Raw genomic sequence first — 14,680 nt, forward strand, 5'->3', positions numbered from 1 at the left:
TTATTTCTTCATCTTCCTTCAGCTACAGTTAACTGATAAAACAGGAGATAACAGTAAACAGAGTAATCACCTCTTCTGTATCTGTATTCTGTCCTCTCCTACCTATCCCTTCGGCTTACCCCTCTCAGCTCTGTCTTCTGATCATTTCTGGCCTTCATCCGTCTCACAGAAATCTCTCCATGGGCAAGTATTTCCCTTTGTTTTGTTCCCTTCATCTTTTTCCTCCATAGCCTGCCTTAATACCAGACTTTAGAAGTTTTGAAGTTAGGATTAGTCTCTCTCCCTTATTTCCATTGTACCTGCATGCTACTTCAACTTAAATATGGGAAAGGATGAAGAGTAGGACAAATGTGTGTTTCCATGTGGAGAGGAATAGAAAACTACATTCCTACTACAAAATACCACTTAGTAGCCTGACACAAATATATACTTTCAGGAGTGAACATTTCTAGTTCGCATAACTTGAACAAGCTTTTAATCAGCCACATTGTAGGAGATAGCTATTGACTGTGAGCAGGATTTTATTTCTGTCACGGGGTTTACAAAATGTAGCAGTATTGATTTTAATATATCCCACATAAAACCAAAAAGCCTCATATTAATATACCATTTGGGTTGCACAGATAATTAAAGAGAGGAAATACCAGTTAAGAGTGCTCAGCCTGAACTTTTTCCTTACTCATACATACTAAAATGAGTCTAATTACATAATACTTAAATAGAACGTATATTACATTCTGTAGAAATAAGCCTTTCATAAAGTAGTTTTAAAATACTGTAATGAAAGCTAATATAAAGATCTTTTAATAAAGATTTTAAGTCCTGTGTAGCACCTTCCATCAGCCCCAGCCCTTGACAAAGAACAGCTTTGGCCTCACAACACCCCTGTGAGGTAGGTTGTAGGGATTTTTTGGTACAGCTGGGGAAACTGAGGCAACGCAAAACTAAATTCCTTGAAGTTAACACAGCAGCTCAGAGGAAATCCAAGACCAGATCCCACTCTCCCAGTCCTATGCTCTTGCTACAAAATGGACTTGCTTCTTTTCAGTGCATGCAATTGTTCTAGATGATAATTCCCATTCCAGTATTCCAGGTGTGCTACTTTTTCTGGTTATCATTAATACTGTGATGCATTTTTAATATTTGTATTTTGGCTAAGCAGCTCACTGAACTTCATTAACCTTGCTACAGCAACATACATTCTAAGCAACTGAACATAAACTCATGATATACGTACCCTTAGAAGATGCTTCACAAGAAAAGGAAACGTCTTCATAGCAATTTGAATCAGTGTCTCAGCTTTTTATCATGCAGAAGTGAAAAGGAGTTTACTTGAATATGAAACAAGTTATTTCCTAACAAGGTGCTGAGCTATCTTGGAACTTGTCCTTCTTGGTTCTCTCTTTAGGCAACTGGTCAGACAGCTTTACACCAATGCACAATTCTTTCTCTCCGGACAGGTTTTCCCAATTTTTTATTTTTTTTTTTAAGGGAAAAAATGAAATGGGATGCTTTCCCTAAGTACTGAACTTCAAATAGTATTGCTGATTTAAAGTCAGATGGATCTGTCACTTGTGAAAGCAGTGCTTCCCCAGGCAGCATTTCTCCTCCTGTCCAACTACTGACATTCCACTCCTCAGGCTATACATTTAAGATGATAATTTAGAAAACAGCCGTCCTAATCTCTCGCTTACTTCTATCTCCTGCATTTTATTTGCATAATGTCCACTCTCCCTCAGAAGTGTTCTTTCCTGTTCTATTTAACTTCAGACAGAACACAGCAGACCTACACTTGGTGCTTCAGAAGCCAAACTCTAGATCCATGATAGTTATGACTTGTCCAAATCAGCATTGGACTCCTCAGTTCTGTTTTCTGCTGTCATTTCTTCTTCCATCTGCTAGAGCTTGCAGGTTCTCATATTAACCTCGATACGGACAAGCTGACTTAACTTTTTCTGAAGAATACATTGACAAATATGTCAGATTCCCTCCCCCTTTGTACACACCTAATTTATATATCTGAAATTTAAATACGCATGTTATTATTTTCTTATATTCCCAAATAAAGCCCCTATTTACCATTAAAACCAACTTGCGAAATTAAAAGCTGACAACAGAGAGGGACAATTTAGGAAGTAAATTACAGTCAGGCAATGAAACCTGGATTGTGGCTATTCATGAAGATTTTTAAGTACTTGAGGTATTTTTAGTAAAATTTAGTTTCTTGAGCCTCTGATACAAATTGGTCATGTAAAATACGAGGTATTCATTTCTCTGACCATGTCAATATTGGAAAGAATATTACTACCTTGTAAACAAACACCTTTTAAGCACATGAAGCCCCGATTAGTCTAAAAAAGAATCATCTGTTCCATTTTAGTCATGGTATTTGACAGAAAAGCAAGTCTAAAACTGCTCAACCAGGCTGAAATTAGAAAGACGAAAAGGTACAAGCAAAAGCTCAGATAAAGCAAACTCCAAGATGTGCAGCCCTATCAAATTTATATTGTGTGTACTTGACCTAAACAGCACAGGTGTCCCAGCCGTGCTGTGGTGAGAGTTTCCAAAAGCCAACAGATGCAAACACCAAAACCCTTAGTCCCTGTGGTGTCAGGTCTCTAACACAAGTTGTACCATTAAAAATGCATCTGTTTGTTTCTGAGTTTTGCAAGAGAGTTACTCGGGACATGACTGATAAAGCTACAGAGACAAAACTGAAGGAGCAGGAGACAAGACACTTGTAGTTGTCAACTCCTCTTCATTTGTGAATGAGATTTAACGTGGCGCAGCTCAGTCGGGGAGGTGAGGAGGGGCAAAACTAATCCTCTCCTACATTTATCATCAGCTCAAGTAAATACAGATGCCATATTGATATAGCGGACATTTGGGAACTCCAAGTTTATTAAAATTATCTAGTTTTTGGCATTTTAACATTCCTTAAGTAACTTTATCACCGAGAACCACAAACCCAAGTTGTTCCTTTCCCAGTACGTACTGGACATTAAAATGTTCTACTAGCAAGTCCGTAACTTTATGGCTGTGTTTTTATTTTAAGCCAGAGAAAGTAAAATGGAACCTTTAAATTGGAAATTAATAACTAACACACCATAAAAGCATGTTACAGGTCAGGAAGTTCCTGAAGCGGCACACAACTGCATTTTACCGACTGGTATCAAGAATCTCTTTTCTACAACTGACAATCCTTCATTTACGGAATGAGCCTTCAACAAGCATTTTGAAGGAATGAAATGACATTCTTAGCATGCCTCGAATGAATGCAACAACAAACCAGATAGAGTTGGACTTCAGAGTCTCAAAAGCAGACTGAGCTTCCACAGAGAACTGACTTTGAAAATCTGAGGCATGCAGAACAATTAATTGTTACAAGGAAGATACTGACGACTGGCATTCTGATAGTTGCTGGCAGCGATATTTAACACAAGAAATACTTTAAAACAGTTTAACATTCTGTACTGTGGAAATCTGCTGCATTTCTATTTTTTTTCCTTTATGCCTCCAGAAAGAACCTGGAATGGAACAGTTAAAAATTGTCCCCAAAATACCCTCTAGTTATCAGTAGCTGATGGACTCTGGTGACAGCAACCATCCAGAGGTTTGGGGTTGGGTTGTTTGGTTTTTTGTTTTTTTCTTTTTTTTCCTCTTTAATTTATCAGAACTACTTTCAAGTGAAAAGCAAATCAAAGCTTCATTCGTATTTCATTCACAATCTCAAACCAGTCCTATATGGTGGGAGTAAGAAGACACTCTGACTGGTTGCAAACTAAATTTCTATGTATAAATAAAAGTCATGTTAATATGCAACGCTGTAAGCTCTTAAACATAGCCCACCTGACCATAAGGCTGACTACCCACTTCATGGCCTGCCCTTTAACAGATCCAAATGCTCTGCATTTCCTCAGCTGTTGTAGAATCACGAGCTAGAACTAAAGGTAAAGATTCATTAGACTCCAGAATCCATGTATTTTTCCATTTTATTTCATTTGAAACTGTTACAGGGTTTTCTTGAACTGCCAGAATTCATGCCCAAAACCTCAAATAAAGACGGTACAATGGACAGTCTCATCTACTCTTCATACAGTAGACTAAAACTCAATTCATAGAGCATCAGGAAAAGTGTTTTAAGATTCCATGTTTCTACCACATCAAGTGAGATGTCCATTCACCATGAATTCCACAGAAATCTTCAGTGACAAATCAACAGTTTTGCTGGCAACAATGTATTTTCAAGGAAGATACATGGCTCAGAGTCCAAGATATTGGTATCAGTCTTTCAGTGGGGTTTTGTTTCCAAATGAAGTCTCCACCTTTAAGAACAGTCTCTCGAGCCCTCTCTTTAATAGCAGCTTTTAGCAGAAGTTTTAGAGACAGTTAACTCTGCAAGGGCAAGGCCAGTTTTAGTCTGTGCACAAAAGAACCAGGGGAAACCCCAGCCCCGCTGAAGCCAACAGCAAAATTCCCATTGGCCTCAGAGAAGCAGATTTAAAGCGAGTCAGCAGTTAGTCAAAGGGAACCCAACGAGGCGATTCCTGCACTATCCTCATCTTCTGCACATACACAGTACTCCCACACACATAAGCAAGTTTTATTTTTTGTTCCCTTGTTTATCTTGCCATTGGCAACTCGTAGAGGTTGAGTCTATTTTTTGGCATTTACTCTGAGAAACCTCAACACTGGAGCACGCCGCTATTGTACTTCATTTTGCTTCTGGTGTAAGAATTCAGAGAAGAGAAAAACAGTTACAGCAGGATACTTTTGGTACTTGATGGGTTTCATTCATCGAATCAGAGTTAGGGGCAATGTCGGATATTCTTACTGTATCAGTGCCTCTTGCCTACTTCCACTAAATTAAGTCAGAGGTGACAACAACTTAGAGAAAGTCACTGCCTTCCCTTATTACTAAACTTCCTGACTTTGAATAAACACCATTTATGAGTTTTACTCAGAGGATTTCTGCCTCAAAAAGCCTGCATGCTTCACAGAAGTAGCCAAACAAATAAGGCTTACCAGCTTTAGTTATCCCTCCGCATACTAAGTTACTTTGGTTATCAAGTAACCATTACCCTTCAACAAACAAATAACTATTTTTAATAGAGGAGAAATTTTTATCTAGCATCGCTACTGCCATGTATCTCATTTTTAAAAGACAAATTCTGAAGACTGTAGTTGGAGCTTGGATACCTCTGTGTCAAATCAAAACTCTTCAGTCTTAGTGCTTCAGGGTGAGAAAGACAAACCTCATGACAAAAAAACAAAATAAACCCTATTTCACTACAACATCTCATCATTATTTAAATATACTGCAATTTGATACCAGAAACAAGGCAGGCATTTTTTTTTGTGGAGAACAGAAAAAAAATATATGCTTAAACAGACAACTGTGAAAATGGCTAATGCAAACAGACCATTCAAACCCAACATTCCTCGTATGTGATACTGACTGGGTTTTAACTTGTTTTGCAGTTACTTCAGTACAGCTATCTAAAAAGGTAAACAAACTACAGCTCTGTTATACTTGGGTAGTATGAGTGGTATGGTACGCTCCAGAAGTCTCTATCAGGCTATGGCTACACATGACAGGATTCCTCAGAAGGGGAACAGAGTAGGTTTGTCATTAAGGTCACTTAAATCTTTGTTATAGCAAATTGGAACCAAATGGCTGACTTCTGCAGGATTTCTGACAGGAATCCAGTAGAGCTGGTTTCAAGTTTCAGATGGCCACTAAAACAGCTGTAACCTTCTCTTCCAGAAGTTGTGATCCACATGGTGTCCACAATGAGTGCAGCAAGTCTGAGGTAGTCAACCTTTACGAAGGCTCAGTATCTGAACATAAAAAGATTTTGAAATGACCACTGGCTGTAGGTATCTTTCTGAGCAATTAAAGAACACTGATGACTCTTGTTCAATCATTTACATTACTGTGCCCCATATCCAATGGAGAAGTTGTAACATATTATGCTTCCATAGTGCAGGAGAACCAATCACTTAACGTCAAAGTAGTCTGCACTTGCTGCAGTAGATCCAGCAGAAATAAGGTGGCATGTTCATCATAGCCGTTAGCTGTAGTTTAGTTACCTTAGTAGAAGGGTTACCAAAAAAGCATTCCTTAATTGTAATGTGTATGCAGCTCTACTGATCCCCAAGCACAGCATACTGGTTGTCTAGCTGAAGTTTAAGTGCCTGGTTTTTTGACACCTCATCCCTACCTCTAGTTTTGTGTTTTACTACTTCAAAGCTCTTCTCCATTTCTTTATCCCTAAGGGAAAATAAATGTAATCAGTAAATATCTTATCACTAGCTTGTGAATTGTGAATTTCTAGTTGATTTCCACCCCATCCCAACAAAACCATTATGAACACAGAACACTAAGATCTAGAGTTTTAACAGAACAGCCAAACATTCCCAAGCAAATCTTGTAAAAACTCTCCAGAATCAAGCTCATCACCCAGTACAATTCAGATGACATTCTAAATTTCAATATTAACATTCTCAAAAGTAAATTTAAGTGCATTTATGATAAATAGGTTTCAGAAAGCAGAAGTCCATTTTTAGAATGCTCACTCAGAATTTCACCTTAGCCCAATTTACACCGTTCAAACCCTAAAGCATCAATGACAGCACATCCCATTTGCCAAGCAAAGCCACAGCAAAAACAAAAAACCCAAAAACCCAAACATAAGAAGAAACAAAGCTTCTGCTAGACTGTATTAGTCAGTAACACAGGAAGCAGAAAAAAAAAAAAAAAACACACCAAAATAAAGCAAAACAAACCCCAAGTGAATTAGGTATCAGCTCAGCTATCTTTTCTGTAGGGAATGAGGTTATGGAAAGATCGGGGCTCAAAAGCAGGGTGAGACTCAAGTCTTCAGCACCACAAAATACCAAATACTTCAGCAAAATCGGGGGGGGGAGGGCGGCAGGCTCCTCATTGTAAACTACAGCTCAGACAGCAAGTTTATTGATCTGTATTTATATTAAATCCCATTCCTCCATTTAAGTTACCTTCACATCTCTAATGAGAAGGCAGTGTGCTCAGGACATCTTACTCCTGTCTACTGATGGTAATGAGAGCCTCACCATGGCTAGTTCCCTCATCAGGGAACCTGACGCTGTCAAGAGCAGAAATATTCTGCTTTAGGGAAATCCTTCAGCAAGTCAATTAGGTAAGGCAACTGGCAGTCTTATTTGGCTATCTCATTGGGCTATGGCCTATGAAAGTTATGTCACAGGAAGCCCTTCCTAGAATTGGAAAATACAGTTAGGACCTCTCCCGTATCTCTTTGCCAAACAGAGTAATTTCTTAGTTATTTCTTTCCTCTGTGGAAAGAATCAGGCTTAAGCCCTAGAACAAGGTAAGAACTTACAGAAGGCAGTTAAAATATGTCTCGTAGGGAACTAATAGAATGTACTTACTTTCGACTGTCTACAAGCTTGGCGGTGGACTGCAGCGATGGAAACTGCGTATCGCTATAGATTTCTGGTGGTCCTTGCTGTGCTCTCCGTGGCCTGCCGCCCTCCCTGGCGCCAGGCGGCCTGTATACACCACCAGTCTGAACTGGTTCTGGGGTTTCTGTAACTAGTAATAAGAACAAGACTCAGACAAGAGAATAAGACTGTATTCATCTCTCAACCCTCCCTCCCAAAAAAAAAAAAAAAAAAAAAAAAAGAAAAGAATCTCAGAAGTATGTTTTTGCATCTTTTAAAGCTCTGGAAGCAAATATTTTAGACAAGGCAAGAAATCAGGTGTCACCTAATTTAACCTATACTTAGTAGTCAGACTAAAATGTGGCTCCAGTGTATTGCCTCACAAAGTTCCGGGAATCAAAATCACTGATGAGGACTTCATGTTTCTTACTTGCAATTTATTAGCAACTTACATTTAAAACTAGAGATTTAAACAAATAATTATATATTTGCCAAATCTTACTTAAAGCATCTCTCTGGATACAGAAGAGAATATCCAAATAATTTCTATTTAAGGCAATAATCTACAATGAAGTAACACTGATTAATCAACTTTGCCCCCTTGCCTGTACAAACAAGAGAAAACAGAGCAGGCCGCTTTTCAATGAATTTCTCAATGGAAGAGAATAGTCTGAACTCAGATGACAGCTAAGTAGTTTATCTCTGCTGATGCTAATGAATTGTATTTAATCAAAACTGAAGTCCTATCCCAGTTAAAGAATCAATTTTGCAATGTCATGATCTCTGTACCCTAGAACTGATTTGAAAAGCATAGTAACAACCATGGAACCCTACTCAAGAACTGCCATATCAGACATCAGATGGTGGCTAAACATCCACTTAATTGTCAAAGCAGTATCTGTAGACTAACAGAAATGTTTCCAACAGGTATTTTGCCGATTGCAATGTAGAGGGATCTCCTTCAAAGACAGAATGCTTCTCTCCCTGCCTTTTAAAGTCAGAAAAAAAAACTCCCTCCATTCATGTTTATTTAAAGTATCTGACAGTACTATCAATTCAGTTCCTCAGATCCCTTTACAGGAAAATTTCCTCATTTGCTAGTATGTCAAACAAGCCATTAGTATGTTAAAAGCTGCCTGAATAGGAACTGCTCCTTGAGCTCTACCCTCTGAGCAGCTTTTCTGACTGGAAAAGGCAACAACTCTGAGTTAAATTTACCAATTGGTTCAACGACAGGTGTTGGTGCGGGAGCTGACTTGTTCCAAGGACCAGATGATCTGTCTACACCACCACCAGTCTCCTCCCAGTTGTCACCAGGTTCTTCTCTTTTTTCACTTTCATCATCTTCTTTTTCACTATAAAAGAAATTGTAAGTAGCATTTTACAAACAGGGGTTCAAGACTTGCCAGAGATTACACAAATGCCATAGATAAGACTTCACAGCTACTGTACTGAACCTGTATCAGTGGTCCTGTAACCACTGTATTAGTACTTCCATCTGAACAGTTTTTGGCACACTGTTACACAGCCTGCCAATTGAGAAGGAAAAAAAGTTCTTTAAAAAAAAGCCAAATTCAAACTGTACAAAGTGATCAGAAAGAGAGATTTCTTATTTCGAGCTTAAGGATTTTTCATTTGGAAGTGATACGAAGATAAAACAGGAATGGGCTAAGTCCAGCTTCCATAAAACGCTTTAGTCAAGAGGAAGAAATTGTGGAAAAGTAGTGACAGAATGCAAGTTCTGAGCTCCCTTTTCCCTAAAACCACAACCACCTGAGAAACACTCTTATATTACCCATATAAATATAACCTACGAAAAACTCCGATTTTTTTTTTTTTAAGCAAGCAATCAAAAAATGGAGAAACTTATGCCATTTTTAAAGATACATCCCATGCATAAGCCTGAGTGTATTTTATTTAGACTATTTTATTTTGCACAGAAATAGTCAGAGTCAAAATAATTTGGTAGATAAAGCTACTACAGAAAGGTGCATGGTATGATGGGACATACACGGAGGGCAAGACTGTTAAAAATCCCGAGACATTGACCTGACCAGCAGCAGCAAAGTGTGAATACAGAAGTAGTTTATAATACACCAAATCCTACTAATCACAATCAGATAAGCTTTCTGTATAAGTAATAATCAGACAACAGTTAAAAATACCTATTATTTCTAAAAATTAAACAGCCTTTCACTGTTCATCCAAATACAGTAACAATAATAGTAAGCTGGACCAAGGGCCTAAACACATCACTATCTGGTTTTAAACTACAGTCAAAAGCAGAAGCCTACAGACTAGCCAGAACAAAGTATACACAACATCCCACCCCTCCCAGATACCACGTCTTATTTTCAGCAAAGAGATGTCCACAGCTAGATAATTTATAACCTCTGGTGGGTTTTTCTTCTATTTACTTCTTCACTCTCCCCTCGAACCCATTAACTGAGTGGTTACAAAATCCTGCGGCACAACCTTCCACATCCCTGAAAATCTGTCACAGCATCAAAAGCATTCAGAATGATGGCCTTTGTCTGGAAAACCAAAGTACTCACTTTTCAAACAAACAGTACTAGTACTGTGAAGCAGCAGCCCACTTGTTACTTGTCCATTCAGACATGTAATTGTCCGCTGTGACACTTCAATGGTACGGCGAGTTTGTGGACCAAATACGTTCAAATGGCCTAAAAGCACTATTTAACCAAAAGGGGGGTGTCGTGTGGGTGTGTGTTAAAATAAAATAAAATCAAAGAACGCATAAGACCTGCTCAAACAGTGAAGAAAGCATCTATCGCACTGGTTACAGGTAAGATGATTTCAAGATGGCATTATTCTGAACATCATCAATACCTGGACAACGAGGATTATGTGACATTCTCAATCTAAGACTGAGGTCAGAAAAAGGATTTTGATTAAACATTTTTCTTAACTAGGACAGGCTTAAGTAGACTGACTTTGGACCAGAGTACAGGAACAATTTAATGAAAAACCAAACAAAGAATCTTGGATGAGACTCATATATGCAGTCCTTTGGAATCTTGTCGTGAGGCACTAAGTTTTACCAACTATATTTTTGGTTTTTTGAAATAAAAAATGTTAACGGTTCAGGAATTCACTCCCCAAATTGAGATGCTGAATAGACTGTGTCAGATACCCTTCAAGCAGTCAAATGATTCAGTGGGAATTACTATCCTGCACTCTTCTCTCAAGAGAAATTCCTACTTTACTATCCTTAAGGAAGGGAATGTTAGGCATTTGTAATAAAAATTTGAGTCCCAACCAAAACAGATAAACCTAGAGTATCAACAGAGATTTAGAAAATAAAGAGAACATCAGCAGAGAACAGTCACATTTAAGTTACCCTGCAGCAAACTTCTATACTAGCAGAAACATATCAAACCTCTGTTAAACTGGACTCCACGGAGCCAGCTCTGAGGAAAGAACATACTTTTTAAACATAGCTAATGGTTGTATTAGAGAGAAAGAAAAAAAAGAAAGTAGTACCTTATTTGCATGGACTGAACTCTAAGACCGCTATAATCAATCTCTTCCTTTTGCTCAAACTCCTTCCAATCATCCTCTTCCTGTAAGAAGAGAAACAAAAATGTAAGGTGTTACCTTCTTTACACTGAAAGCAGAAAAGAAGAATGTAACTAAGAAAATACAAAGAAAACTAAGGGTGAAGGTGCCATTCCATGGGAAACCAATCTGTGTGGACCACTGCCTACAGGGGAAAGGATTCCACTCCCTCCTCCTCTAACTTACTATATGTCACCTAGAATGCACTTGTGAGCTGATTTTAACTCACTAGAACAGCTAAGAAATGCCCCAGCAAAAAAGTCATTCAAGTGAAAGAAAACCACACCATCTCAGTAAAAATCCAGTGGAAAGTCAGGGGACAACACAAAGTAGGGAACAGGACCGTGCAAGTCAAGACCAGGGAAATACAAGGGCAAGACCTCTCCCTTTTACTAACAGTAAGCTTTTATGACAGCTTGAATGCACATGAAGCTTTAGATTTTTTTTTTTCCATCACCTATTTCATAACCCAAACAGTAAAGAACATTTGGAATGGCTTACAGTGGATTTCTGACAAAGATTAATATTGGTACTTTTTCACATTCACAGTCTTTCTTGTTTTTATAATAGTAAAAAAGCTAGTTTCAAAACCACAGCAATCTTAGGACACAAAAATAGTAGAATACTAATCACTGGAGAGCACCGCTTTAAGGTTTTTAAACGGGTGTTTGATTACATGTTTGGGGAAAGAGGGACCCTCCTAAGTGGAGCCAATGTTGTCCTAGTGTGTAATCAGCAGGTTTTGGGGTTATTAAGGTAAGCCAGAAATGGACCAGAAAAGATAGGCAGTCCTCCTATGTTCCTAATCACAGCTTTAAGACACATACAGCCTAATTAGCAGTTTACGTAATTCCTACACTCTACATGAAATGCAGTTATATTACTTTAAGTACAAAGGCCTGCAAGCAAGGTCTGCCAATGGTATAGCCCCCCTTCTACTGAACAGCTGCGAACACAGCTTCTTTTAAAAGCCCTGCCCTTCTACACTATGTTACTGTACTGCCTGCTGAAGATTCAGTCTTGTGGCAAACCATGAGTGTACAGCTTTCAAGTCTTTTACATCTCTTATATCCCCATCTCCATGGAAACATCACAGTTTCCAAACTAATGTACCTTTTCACATTTAATGATCTTTATTTCTAATCCAAGTACAAGCTTCGGTCAAAACCAGATATTTTTTTATAAGCAAGTGAGCAGAAGAGCAGCCGAAAGACTACCACTGACCTTGGTCTACTTGGAAAGCTACTGCAGGTGTCAAGCTCCGCTGGTTAAACATTAGGAAATTGCAGAGTATTTCTTAAAATGGATTTTAAAATGTACAGCACGGCCAGCTCTAAGGCACTAACGCCACTACAAGCACTTAAACTTCCCTAGCATTCTCATCATTTTGCTCTAATACGGTACCAAAAAAAAAAAAAATAATAATAATAAAAATAATAATAATAAAAAAAGTCACTGGCAGCAAAACCCTTCCTGGCAGAAAGGCAAAGAGCTCGGCGTACTTTGCCTGCAGAGCCAGGGGGATCTTATCGCTAAGGTCCACAGGCCACCCGCCCAGGTGGCCTACGGCTGGCACCCGATACAAATCCCCAATACCGGCCGCCACCTTGCGCCAGCGCCCAGACACCGGGAAGGGCTGGGCAGAACCGAAGCCACGGACGGGGAACCGGCCCCGCTGCCCCCACCTCTACACGCAGATACGAGGCGCGTTGCAAGGCCGGAGTCCGCTGGGCTCGGAGCCGGCCAGGATTTCCTCCCGGCAGCAGCACCGACTTCCATTAGGCTCCGGGCTTTCGGCTCCGGCCCGCTCGGTGCGGGGCCGCCTGGGAAGACCCGCCAGGCTCCTCGCCGCCGAGGGCGCCCGCATGGCCGGGCGGCGCCGCTCCCCCGGGCCGGCGGCGGCGGCTCCCCCTGCCGGCAGGAAGGCGGCGCCCGGCCCGGCCGAGGAAGCCGTGACCCTTCCCCCACCGCCGCCCCGACGGAGCGGCCCCGCTCCCCCCCCCAACCCCGGCTCCGGCTCCCACCTTTCACCCCCCCCCCCCCCCCAGCCCCGCACCTTGGTCACCGTCTTGGCGGCCCCGGCGTTGGAGGCGGCGGCCCCGGAGCTGCTACCGTCAGCCGGGCGGGTTCCGCCGGCCGCCGCGGCCGCCCCCGCGGCGTTAGAGGCGGCGTTGGAGGCGCTGGAGACGGCGGCGGCCCCTCGGCTGCTCTTTTCCTTCCGCTTCTTCTTGTCCCGCTTGGCGAAGAAGTCGTCGAGGCTCCGCTCCTCCGTCTCCGCCATGGCGGCGGCCGCTCCCAACGGCGGGGCGGGAAGGGGGGGGGGGGAAGGAAGGAGAGGGCAGCGGCGGCCCGGGCCAACAGGTGAGCCCCACGCAGCAGCGGCGCGGCTTCCCCGCTGCCTGCCGTCCCTCGCCGAGGGGAAGCGAGCGCGGCCGCCTAACGGCTGCAGCTGGCCAGGCCTGCGGGAGCCCGCCCGACGCCCGGCGGGAGGAGGCCTCCGCGCTCCACGTTGGTGGCCGCCGCTTGACACGGCCCGAAAAGGAGGGGGGGTGGGGGGGGCGGCTACAGCGGGGCCGGGCTGAGGAGAAAGGGGGCGGAGCCTTCCGCCTGTGGGTCGTCTCACCCTGTCCCGCGCATGCGTCATCGGCGCCCTGGCCAATCAGCGGCGCGGGAAGGCAAGGCCTGCCGGCCCAGTCAGAAGTCTCCAGGGGCAAGCCGCTGACGTCGCGACGTGAGAGTTGCGTGACGGGCGGGGGAGGCGGTGGTGCGGCCGGGGATTGGCCGAGGCAGGCGCGGGGGGGGGAGGTGGGTGCGCACGAGGTTGCGTTGAGCGGGAGGGGCGCGTGCGCGCAAAGGCCGGGCGCGCGGGGTGGGGCGGCGTGTGTCCGCCGCGTGCGCCCGGCGGCCGTTACCCCGCGCGGGGGTGGACCTCCCCTGCTTCCGCTTGCTCCTGAGGGGAGCTGCGTGTGGGGCCGGCCGGACAGGGCTTCTCGGGAGGCCATCGGCTGCTTCCCGTCTCGGGAGCCGGCCCTGCCCTTCAGGGCCCGCCGCGGAGCGATAGAGGGACGGGAACGGCAGCCCAAGGTGGGAAGCTGTCCCCACAGAGCGCTGCGACAGCCCTTACCGAGGAGGCTGAGAGGGCCGTTGGAGAGGGCCCTGCCCTTGGCCGGTCCTGCCGGCTCAAGGGGCCTCTCAGCCCGCCCAGCGGGCCCCTGGCCCGATTTGTGCCCGACTCCCCCACCCTTGAGGTGGAGTGGCGTTCTCTCTTGGCCTGGACTGAGATGACTAAGGCTCGGCCTCCCCGCACCCTAGCAAGGGCCCTGCACATACACTGTCATTGGGAAGGATGGAAGGAAGTAATTTAGCTTTCATTTTGGAAATGGTGTGGCTAAGTGAGTAAGACTTGAAACACCACTCTGTCTAGGATGTCCGGATGTGTTGGCATCAACTTCCTAGCTGCTTTCCTGACTCAGTGATGCCGAGGGATTATCTTCTAAGGGAAGGCGAACTTCACAGTGGGTGTCTGCAGATTGCTGTTACTAGCTTTGGATAGTGTAGTGGCCTTTATCTCTGGGAAAAAAAGCACTGGTGTTTAAAAGCTTCACCATGGCTTTAAAACGTATTGTCAAAAGTTTTGAGGCAGGACATCTTGAAAAAT

The 14,680-nt window shown here is 43.0% G+C and overlaps 1 protein-coding gene across 4 annotated transcripts; it reads right to left on the reverse strand.

The window, feature by feature from the left end:
* Positions 1–506: 506 nt before the first annotated feature.
* Positions 507–13,557, reverse strand: CDV3 (CDV3 homolog). Of its 4 annotated transcripts, XM_074150188.1 has the most exons (6): positions 13,079–13,546; positions 10,948–11,027; positions 10,208–10,210; positions 8,662–8,798; positions 7,432–7,594; positions 507–6,274 (listed from the first exon to the last, which is right to left on the reverse strand). In XM_074150188.1, the coding sequence occupies exons 1-6, from the start codon at positions 13,301–13,303 to the stop codon at positions 6,148–6,150; spliced, it is 735 nt and encodes a 244-aa protein (XP_074006289.1). In that variant the 5' UTR covers positions 13,304–13,546; the 3' UTR covers positions 507–6,147. The 4 variants fall into 4 exon arrangements, with proteins under 4 accessions (XP_074006289.1, XP_074006291.1, XP_074006290.1 ...); XM_074150190.1 differs by lacking the exon at positions 10,208–10,210 and having other exon boundaries at positions 507–5,841; positions 13,079–13,557; XM_074150189.1 differs by lacking the exon at positions 10,208–10,210 and having other exon boundaries at positions 13,079–13,557.
* Positions 13,558–14,680: the final 1,123 nt, after the last annotated feature.

This window comes from Numenius arquata, chromosome 7, assembly GCF_964106895.1.
Source record: "Numenius arquata chromosome 7, bNumArq3.hap1.1, whole genome shotgun sequence".
NCBI lineage: Eukaryota > Metazoa > Chordata > Aves > Charadriiformes > Scolopacidae > Numenius > Numenius arquata.